General features: G+C 41.5%; 1 protein-coding gene across 2 annotated transcripts; it reads right to left on the reverse strand.

Moving 5' to 3' along the window:
* Positions 1-3,066: 3,066 nt before the first annotated feature.
* Positions 3,067-10,409, reverse strand: LOC142396604 (immunoglobulin superfamily member 3-like). 2 transcript variants are annotated; one of them, XM_075479516.1, is made up of 9 exons: positions 9,805-10,409; positions 8,739-9,107; positions 8,185-8,604; positions 7,672-8,076; positions 7,109-7,483; positions 6,097-6,465; positions 5,576-5,968; positions 5,003-5,413; positions 3,067-4,052 (listed from the first exon to the last, which is right to left on the reverse strand). In XM_075479516.1, exons 1-9 carry the CDS (start codon positions 9,911-9,913, stop codon positions 3,853-3,855), a joined length of 3,051 nt encoding a protein of 1,016 aa, XP_075335631.1. In that variant the 5' UTR covers positions 9,914-10,409; the 3' UTR covers positions 3,067-3,852. The 2 variants fall into 2 exon arrangements, with proteins under 2 accessions (XP_075335631.1, XP_075335632.1); XM_075479517.1 differs by having other exon boundaries at positions 8,739-9,104; positions 9,805-10,408.
* Between the last annotated feature and the right edge of the window lie 592 nt (positions 10,410-11,001).

The raw sequence follows: 11,001 nt of genomic DNA on the forward strand, positions 1-11,001 counted from the left end.
AGTACCTGAACAGTTGTTTTGCGAGAAGGATCTGGAAAGAGATCGAGATGGACGCAGCCATGTCAATCTGAGACGCACTTACTTCTCTTTGGTAACAATGTTGACAGGTCTGTCATTTTTTTGGGTTACAACAGCTCCCCCTTGTGCTAATAATTGACAAGACTGAGAGAATAGACACCATGCAGGCTAGCTTTTCATTCAGACAAGGAACAGAAGACGGTACCGTCAGGCTGTGTCCAGTCTTTCTGAAAAAAAAAGACTATCAAAGGCAAAACAGAGCCATAAGGGAGTTGAGGGGACTTGTGGGTGAAAGCGAAGAAATTCATTGAGCTGAGGTGAGAGGAGCAGCGCCTCTGAGATGCCAAGAAGACATTTACTGTCTGGGAGAGATGTAACATATTCGTGTAGATGTCAGTTTGAGTGTCTCTCCTCAGTAGGTTATATCATTACCTCTGCCAGAACACATTATCCTCTTATTCTGGAGAGTGTTTTAATGCTAATTATGACCACTTGCGCTGTTTACTGTGAATGTAATTGTGCATGTATGTGACAAGATATTGACAGGGCATTGTTATACTCAGATACCACATTATGCATAAGCAAAGAGGCCCTTTGTTTAGCATGATGAAATAGGAAGTCAGCTGCTAACATGATCAATGCTTCCATGGTGCGGTCTTATCAGATATGATGTGTTGCTTGTTCACTGTCTGAGTGCATAAACATTGTGACATTTGCTATTCTGAGCTAATGTGAGTGTCTTTTTTTGCAGGTTTGTAGTGTTGAATACTGATATTTTGACCTGATGATGAGACTAGATAGACTTTGACATCAAGGGATCACCAAATTAATAAATATCTGTTCCCACAGTAAGCTAGTGGCAAATCATTCTGTTGTCAACTTTACTTGTTGTATACCTTACTTTAGGATTGTATTGGAAACAATCTATATATATATATTGTTGTGCACGTTCATCTGGTATTCCTTTCAGTGAGAAAACATTTGACCCTGTTTAAAGCAGAAAAATGATGGGATAAGCAATTCACTTGAAATCTTCCTCCGGATATCACAAAATTCTGCGCTGGATTTTATTACAATCTAGAGTTGTTGCGAAGAGAAAAAAAATCTCCTCATGTTGGTGCTTGAGTAAGAGTTGAGAGATCACTAAGAAGTGAAAATAAGCATAATGTTGGCGGTGTGCCATTCGGGAGTGTCACTAAACCAGATAAGCTGCTTGCACACCCAAACGCATACCTCAATGAAATACAATTGATCAGTGTCTCCAATTGTGCATATTGAGTCGTGTCCCCTCAGTTTCAATTCTCTTAAAGTGGCTTAAAGCTTGTAACTTATATCCCAGGTGTTTAATTTGTTGTAATGTTACTCTGTATGTGTTTCACATGGATTTGACACAGGTATTTTTTGTTTGGATATTTTTGCCACAATGCTGTTGTTTTTGTTGTTCAAGAAGCAGAAGATATTGTAGAACTAGCCACAACTTCCATCAACATGTTACTACCAATGAGTATTGATGACTTATTACTGCATTACTCATAGGTAGAACCCCCACCCTGCTATTGTCTTGGCCATTATTTTGATTTCAACAATACATTTATAAAGTTTTCTTAAAACTTTACATGTGTGCAAAATGAAGTCTCAAAACATGTGTTCTGTAACCAAAACCTCCACAGACTGACATATAAACACCAGCCAGGTACTTAAAACTACCTTTCTGACTGTGCTCAGAGCTGAGGGTGTGTCAGAGCCACATTTTCCCATGATTAAATAAACACAACGACAAAGGGAAAACAGTAACAGCTACTCTACCCGGCTTGTGAAAGTGCCTGGACATTTCTGATATGTCCAATCCCATCATGGCACACAAGGGCCAGAACATCAAGCTGATGTTAAATCAGATCTGGAATGAGACCACAGCAATATAGAAAACCAGCTCAAAGTGTCCAGCAACAAGCGAGCAAACACACATGGGTTTAGGAAAGCGAGGGATCATAGATGTAGCCTTGTAAATCCTGCTTTTTCACAATGAACTGGGAGCAACGGTACTGCTGCCAAAACAAAAACTAATGTTATGAATGTTTTATATTTAAATCCCAGAGATTTTCTTCGGGGGAAAGAGCATAATGGGGTGGCAGGTGCGGACACTAGTTTACCCCAGCTACATGCCACAAAATTCAGTGTTTGTTGACACTGTCAAGCACATGGGAGTGGCATTACAGGAAAGTCGGGAAAAAGCCAGTCAAACAGACCGTGAAGGGCTCGCATTGTTTCTTCTTTGTTCTCAAAGTAAAGCAGCACATCATCTTTTTGAGACTGGGAGGACTACAGTCTGCTTTGAGAGTCCTCAGTGTACCATAAGTTTCTCACATCTTTCAGATAAGCCCAGAGTTTTTACCTTAAGTTTGTACATAAGTGTTAGGTCATCAAACAAAAGAATTTCTCTGAAGTGGAGTAATTTGGTGTCATGGCCTGTTTCTGCAAAAGTAAAAGGAATAACTAAGTCTTTTATACAGATGGGGTGTTAAATTTTGATGGGGCGGATCCCGAGAGAAATGAAGAAAGGAACTACTTTCTTCTTATCTCTGGTTTATATTTTCTGTGATATCCAACAACTTATTAAAGAGATTCATGTTTCCTCTTGCATTTAGAAGCCCTATTTAATTTAAGCTATGATTTAGCGGGCACTCTACTTTGGGACATTTTACTAAGAATGATCAAATAATGCCTGAAGTGTATAACCCACAGACATCAACAGTTATTTGTTGTCCTATTTGGTCTGTCAGGGCTAGTTGTTCTACTGGGTTTTTCCTTGCGTCTTCGTCTTCAGGATGTGAAAATGCTCCAATGTTGAATTGAAACAGCCAATAAACTCATGCGGAATTTCACAGCAATTGTTTTATGTCAAGTTCTGTATGGTGAGTGGAGGCACTATTGAGAAATGTTCCTGTTTTAGATCACAAATTAACTGTATGTACCCACACATGCACTCACTGTATACTCTAATATACAGATCTTTCGTGTTCATATAGAGTTGAAATGTTTTGCTTTTTTTTTTCAAAGTTTATTTCACATTTTGACAAATTACATTTCCTCCAAACATGTTCAAAAAGGAGCAGGTGGCAGAATAAGCTTATACATTCCTTGCCCATTACATGACTCAATTTAAAATCTATTATTTACACTAATTACAGTTTCAAAACACTGTTCAGTTTTCTTCTTTCAAAAGACACAAAATAACAACCATATCTCTGTATTTTTACAGTCCTGGATTAAACAGCTGCTCTTCATCTTGTTATTTATTCAAAATATGTATTTGTAAAAAAATTTTAAAAAATATACATTTTGCTTTGGAAACACGAAAAAAAGTAACAGCAGCAGAAACAATGCATTGCGTGTGTTGCGTGACAAAGTTACCCTCTGTGCGTGACTGTGACAACTCATCAGATATGCAGACGACTCTGTCTTTTCTTGCAAACCACAGAGCACTTCCTGGTTGATTCGTAGACATATTACTCATATAGAAAGACGGTTATAACCTATCACACAAGCTGCTGCAGTAGATGCGCTTAACTTTGACTGATTTCTATCAAAAAAATACTGTATAAAGTTGTCCTCTATGTTGCAACATAAATAGGTTAACAGAACATTTCTGTGCATGTGTAAAGGCACAAAGTATCTGCTGCATTTTTCTACTTCCCATTACAGTAAAATGTGATCGTACAGTGATAACTGCCTCAAAGCTTAAAACATGTACAGTTGAACTTTTTAAATTCTGAAACAATTTTTGCATGCACTGCTCAGCACAACCCCCCCTCTTCTTCCTCCAATCTCTGAGGTTCAGTTCTCTGCATTGGGTTTGGTGGACATAAGGGGTTGCTCAGTCCAGAGAGACGAGGCTGACTTCTTTCCTCTCGAGTCCTTGCTCCTGCATATCTTTAGCACCAATAAAGTTATGACTAAGAGTGCGACGGTGACAAGAACTATAACTACCACCATCCAGATGCCGGACGTGCATTCTGCAACGGCTTGAACCTCTCCTGAAATAAAGATGATGAAAAACACATTTCAACATTGATAAATTCACAAGGCTTTCACAAGAAGAAGATGATGCTAATCGCATTAATAAACGCTCATCCTCTGTGTAAACAGTGACAGCCCAGTTTCCTGACTTCCTCCATCCGTGAAAGACAGAGATGGGAACCACTCCTCTACCTCACAGAAATACGGGCCACTATTTTCAGGACCAGGATTCAAGACTGTGAGGCTGAATTGTCTGGGGAGAGGGTGACCAAAGTTTAGATTACCCTTCTTTAACCTGGCTTGTAAAATGGGATTTTGGTAAACTGTGAAAACAGGATGTTGTTCAGTTTCTGTATCTTTCCCTCAAAACCATGTTACCTGGAACTTGGATTAAATGCTGGCTCGTTGGGTGATGCGGCAGGGGATGGTGAAATCCACTGCTTTGCTGATGTTTAGCTCGAACTCAAAGTTTCATTTAATTAGATTTATGCTTTGTAGGGCAAAATAATCAATGGGACTTTAATTACATTTCGGGGGGGGACACAAACAGACAAGTGAGAAATCAGTGAACAGGGAGGGAGATTGCAATGCTCTGCAAAGAACAGGCATGGAAGTCGCAATAAAAATACTCTCATACTAACAGGGGCAGTAAGGAGGAAAAAGTAAAAGTGGTGAACATTCCAGCAACAGTAACTGAGTGATTCACCAGAGGAGAAGTGGTCATGTTTCTGAGAGACAGCTAAGTGGTTTTGTGCAACAACAATTCAGCAAAATGCATGGGAATGTGACAACATACGCGCACAACCTGCCTCAATACCTAAAATAAGGATTTGGGTAAAAATGCTGTTACATTGTGTTAAATGAGATTATCCAAACCCCTCTCACTTGCCTTGGTAAAATGCAACAACTACATAAACACATGCAACACTAAGCCACCTACAGACCGTTCTAAAATATGCAGTCCTACCTTTTACAGTTACAGTCAGTACCATGGCGCCAGAACTCTCAGAGGCCTTCTGCTGCCAGTGACCTTCATTGTCCAGCTGGTATTTCTCAACCTGACACCAATAGGTCCCACTGTCGTCTTCATGGGTCCCCTGAATCCTGAGGCGATAGCTGCTCTGTGTGGGTCTGGAGAGACGAAGCCGTCCCTGCAGGCCTCTGAGCGCCTGGTTCTCTGGGAAACTCAGCAGGCCAGTGTGATCGAGCTCCACCAGGGAGCCATTGGTGGAGGAGTTTTGAGGTGCGTAGAACCAGGTGGCTTTGTAGAAAAAGGAAGCACCAGATGCACCTGAGATGATGTTGCATCTGAGTTCTACTTCGTCTCCCTCTGTGGCATTCAACTGCTGTTCTTTGTTATCTAAAACAAGGTCGCTGGCTAAAGAACAAGGATGAAAAGAGACAGAAAAAAGTTCAATCAGAGCAATGCCATATCAATTTTTTATTTATTTTTTTGCTTAATGGTATGCACTGAGTTTTTGTCAGTTACACGTGATGTAGCATTTGAATCTTTTAGCGACCTGAAAGGGAAAAATCTTACTGGGCTCAGTAACAGTTAGCGCTGTGGTCGTAGACATCGCAGGGAGCGAATACCAATCTCCATGAGGATCTTGTAGCCACTCCACCACCTGGCATACGTACGAGCCTTTGTCTGAGATTCTAGCTTGCCGAATGGTCATCTCAAAAGTGGGCCCTTCAGCTCTCCTGGTGCTGATTCGCTGTCTGTACTTCAGCTCTGTCTGGGGCCCGAATGTTACAAGAGCATTCCGGTCCGAGCTCATTATTGTCTTATTTACTGCTCTCTGCTGGAGCAGCCAGGTCACAGCAAATAGAGAAGACGCCGAGGATACTGCTGTAACCGAGCACTTCATTTCTATGTCAGCGTTGGTATTTTGTGCCATGTTCGGGCTGGAGGACAAAGCAAGCTTGCTCGCTAGAGGAGGGAGACAAAAATTGTCATGAAATGGTGAGAAAAGAGAGAGATAGAGCAAAAATAACAGTTCCGACGCAAATATGCTTGAGAGATGGTGTGGAACGCCGCAATTGAAACAGTTGCTGTACCTGGGTTGCGCACCATCACATTCAGTAGGTTGGATGGAGACAGCTTCTTGTGTACATTCTCCAGGAAGGCCGTCACACTACACTGGTAGATCCCTTTCTCCCTTTGGCTGGCGCGTACGATTTGCAGATAGTGAACGACTACATTGTCTCGCTTCTCTACTCTCACCTGGTAGTGGTGTGTGTTTCCATTCCAGCTGATGGTGCCATCGAAGTAGAGCATCACAATGTTGTCTATGGTTGAGTCACGTTGCAGGCTCCAGGTCAGAGTTAAGGGCATGTGTGGCCCTTTTACCTGGCACATGAGCACCACAGGGTCTCCCACAGTCACTTGGGTGTCGCGACTTTTCAGAGACACTGTCACCAGGGAATCTAGGGCACAAGTCCAACTCGTATTAATATGATACACGATCAGTTTTAAAAATAAGAAAGCAATGTGAACACATGACATTTCCAAATGACTGTCTCCTTGTACTCTCGTTTATGCACTTATCGTTTTGCAATTCATCCTTGGTGTGATCTGTGGGACTTCAAACTCTTTTACACACAACAAAAAAAAATGTAACAAAAGCCACACAACGTGTATAAAAAAAAGAAACTTCCAAGAGCATCATATGTCCTGTTACATTCAATATTTTGCCCTCAGGTAGCACGAGAGGGAAGCTCATGCAGTGCAGAAAATCAAAGGGCGCCTCCACTTTGGTGCTCACTAAAATTTTAAATATAAAATTTAACGAGATGGTAGTGTTACAGACAAAAGATTAGAGGGGCTGTTAATGCCTTTGGATCATATTTCATGTCATATTGTCAAGATATGTCATGGAGCAAAATTCTCAGCTTGATCAGAATCCCCATCCTTAGCTCTGCCTCACAGTCTTTTGTTCTTACGCACTTGTTGACGTATAAGTTCAATAGAATTTGACATGACACGTTCTCAAAATAAAGAATAATCAAAGCACTCGAATATGTACTGTAGGCATCATCATTTGATGAGACAGACGGAAGCATATCTTACCAACAGAATTCACAGTCACATCGGCACTCTTTGATTGGCTGTGAGTCTTGCCGTCAGATTTCCATTCCGACACAGAGCACTGGTAGACGCCGGAATCAGATGGCGTGACCTCATCGAGCTCCAAGACGAAGGTGTCAGTTGCTGGACGCATCGCTCTTGCTTTACGACTCGTGAACTTGGATGCTTTCACCATGACACCATCCTTACTGAGACTGATGACATCGGTGAAAAGAGCCGTTGGTGTGTCTGCAGATTTGAATTGCCAAGTGACTGACAGCTGACCTTGAACCCCGCCCACTTTGATTGCGAGCTTAAACTCGCCCCCTTCTGTAACTCTTAGTGCGGTGTCTGCCATTTGGACTGAGAGCTCGCTTTCTGTAAAGAGATAAGGCAGTAGACAGATCGCGTGACTCAGTTTGAGAAGATAACAGTAGAAAATAAAAATTTCATTCACATTAATACAAACATTTCTTAATAAATATTAAGTTCATAGGAGATAGAATATGAGAAAAGAGAAATTGAATCCTGTGCGTCTCAGTCAGTATGGGTTTGCTTGAACAAACCTGCGACTGAAATCTCAATCTTCTGAGGGTTGGAGTCCTGGGCTGCCCCCTGTGTGAAGACTCCATCATTGTCTCTCTCTTGAGGCCATGCTCTACAGACGTAGTCTCCCTGGTCCTCAGTTCTGACAGGCTTTAAGATGAGTTGATAATCTCTGTTCCCAATTCGCGTAGCTCTTAGCTCCCCTTGATTCTGCCGACCACTGTACTCAGACGGCACCAACAGAATGCCAGTAGGGCCGATGCGGGCCAGCTCGATTTCTCCCCGGAGCCACGCTACAGAGAAGAACCTTCCCTCCAGGTTCTGCGTGTCGATGCTGCAGGACACCAACAGTTCCTGCCCCTCCAGCATAGTTGACTGCGGTGTTGAGATTCTCACCGCCAGTGATAACATGTCTGGTGACACCTCTACACAGGGAAATAAAAATAAAAAACAGTGAGAAAAAAGAGACTCATAACAAGATGTGCCACTTATATGATGGGACAAAATCATTTTCAGAGGCTGCTGCTTCTAACCTCTGGCTTTGACGTTCAGGGTAATTTTCTCCGCATCCTTCTGAATGATGGAGTACCAGGAACGATCAGGATCTTGAATCCACTCCTGAGCCTGGCAGTAGATCGTACCATTATCTGACAGCTCAAGCTGAGCCATCTTTAGCCTGTATGTGGCCTCTCCTAATTTGTCTAAGCTAATGAGTCCTTCCTTGTAACGCTGCTCAAACCCCAGTCCGGGGCTCAGCGTGAAATCTCTCTCCAGAGAAATGATAGGCTGAGCGTTGTCCTCTCCATCTTTATGAAGATACCAAGTGACAGACAGATGGGTGTGCTGGATGGTGTTGCAGGAGGCTTGGCATGTCAGAGTGAGAGCTTCACCTTCGTTGTACCTCAAGGAGGTGGTGGAGTCACGAGATGAAACACTTAGGGAGTTGTCGATCACTACGGCACCACACGAACGATAAGAACATGAAAAGTCACTCGCATTTTGTATTTTTTTTGTTTTCTGAGGCATTATAATATGTGAATACAGATATATTGTGCATTAACTTATAAGCAGAATAGTGATCGGTTACCTTTAACATCTGTTGTAGCACTGTAGGTTCCATCATAACGATATTCTGAATTGATTACACTACATACATACTTCCCTTCATCATCTTTGCGCAGGCTTTTTATCTCGAAGAGGACCGAGGTCGGATTTACATGTGTCAGAGAAACGTCCTTGCTACTGATGCGTCTCTGATAAACTGCATAGCTGAAATCTGGGTTTTTGGAGCTGACGATGTTTTTATCTGGAAAACCGGGATTTTTCAAGGAGAATTCGAAATCTTGTTGTGCACTTTCGCTGGAGAAGCCACTCACATTGCAGGAGATGGAGAGCCCAGTGCCGACCACACGATACAGAGGCCCGGCCTGCACTTCAGTATTCACTCGAGCTTCTGCTGAGCGAGGCACAGACAAAACAGAAGTTAGTCAGACGAATGCTTCAATCCAAAGTGGCAGTAACATGTCCTGTATCTCTGTATTGCATGAATATTCAAATCTTTATTGCCTTTTAGTTCTACTGCGCACTGCAAAAAAAAAAAAAATACCAGCCTTTTTTTTCAATGTGAAGTGGTTATTCACCATGTATAGTGATGTTACAGGGAATCTTCATTTATAGAAAGCAGGCTATGATTGCAACTTTATTAAAATAATGGAAAAATGTTCAATGGAAGTTTTTTTTGGCTGCATTAATTAAATTGCTATTAAAGAATGAGATCCTATCAAAGCAGAGTAATCAATTGTGGATTACTCTTCTCAAGACAGTGGTCCTTCCTAAATGCACTTTATTTAACCATAATATTGGGATCTTAGCATACATGTTACCTTACATACAGACATATAGCTGATTAATGTACATCACAATATTCAGTAGTGGAATTTTCCAGATAAATGGACAGTGAATTCGAATGAGTTCAACTCTCAGTTAAATTGAAAGCACGGATTATCGCACCTTTTTTTTTCAAATTCATAGTGCCATTTCAATCAAGAGAATAGGTTTTTCGAACTGAGCAGCGAATAATCTAATCCATTTTTACTTGGGATAAAAACACATCAGAGCCCACTGCAACTGCGGGAATTAAATATGCAACTTACCGCAGCGCAAGAGTAGACCCACCCAGAGGAGCAAATTAGCCCCCCATACGGAGTGCGAGTAGCACCTCATGTTGAACTGTCTTTCAAAATAACACGGTGTTCTCAGCATAGACACTGTAACTACTTTGTGAGTGCCTTTTCAGACTGATTCGTGTGGTTTATGCTTTCCGCAAAGACTTCGCAAGAGGAAGTCTCAGATATTTCCTGCATTCACATCATTGTGAGTTATGCTGCTGGCCAAATATGTACATGCGCAGGGTGCTATGTGATGCAATTTTGAAAGAATAAAAAGTGAGACCCGCAAACAATATAGTAATAAAGGAACGATATAAAAAGTTATTTCAAAGTTTGTTTTCATCTTAGTCTGCCACCCGATGCGCTTTTGGTTTGTGTGGTTGGAAAGTGCTGACGTAACAAGGCTCATTAAAATGGCAAATGCGGCCACCTGTTAAATATGACACGGATCAGTCAAACTTGAATGTCCCACTTTTTCCTCCATAACTTAAAATGAGGTGACGCCGCTCCGTGTAGTAACTTTGTCTCTGACAAATGAGAGTAGGCCTTTTCACTTTTCATGCTTCGCCTTTCTATGCCTCCAGTTTTTTTCCTTCTTCAGTATAAAATAATGTGACGCAACTTCCGGTGTGTAAGGATTCGTTTATCATTGATCCAGTTGGAAGTAAATCCACACAATCTGATTTATACATTAAATAGGCAAATTACGCGCGTTAGAAGTGCGTTGCTAGGAAACAGCGTGGGTACAAGTTATTTCGACGAAGTAAAAGCCTCCTCTCAGGTGGGTCCTGTGCATCAAATGGGACCACAGTGCCACTTAGCGGAAAATATAAAAACTGCAATTTTGGTTTCCACTTTTCAAGATCAAAGTTGTTGCAAAACGCCAAGCTTAATTTTTAAATCTGTTAGGAAATTGGTTGTGACGATGTCAAACTCTCTTAATCTCTAGCCTACGCTTGTTCCTCTCTTTTTTTTCTCCTTATTTTCTTCTTTCAGGGATATTTGTGGCAGCTAAAAAAGTTAAGATAGGGTAGGACTGGGGAAATCTGCACATTCAGAGGCACAGAAGCTGTCAAAGAGGTATGAAAAAATAGCTAAAGACTGTTTTTTATTAGATGAATTCAAACAAGAAAACAAGATGCTTCCGACTATAAATGTGGTTGTGCAGAGAAAAAAAGTTCA

The sequence above is a fragment of the Odontesthes bonariensis genome, chromosome 12 (assembly GCF_027942865.1).
Source record: "Odontesthes bonariensis isolate fOdoBon6 chromosome 12, fOdoBon6.hap1, whole genome shotgun sequence".
In the NCBI taxonomy this organism is placed as follows: domain Eukaryota; kingdom Metazoa; phylum Chordata; class Actinopteri; order Atheriniformes; family Atherinopsidae; genus Odontesthes; species Odontesthes bonariensis.

What these genes read in the sequence shown, in the direction of transcription:
- LOC142396604 (XM_075479516.1), bottom strand. Translation starts at nt 9,913, where the DNA reads ATGCTGAGAACACCGTGTTATTTTGAAAGACAGTTCAACATGAGGTGC. An exon ending in TGTGACTGTGAATTCTGTTG is followed by an intron (nt 6,466 to 7,108) that starts GTAAGATATGCT and finishes CTTGTGCCCTAG; the next exon opens with ATTCCCTGGTGACAGTGTCT. An exon ending in ACTGACTGTAACTGTAAAAG is followed by an intron (nt 4,053 to 5,002) that starts GTAGGACTGCAT and finishes TCTTTATTTCAG; the next exon opens with GAGAGGTTCAAGCCGTTGCA.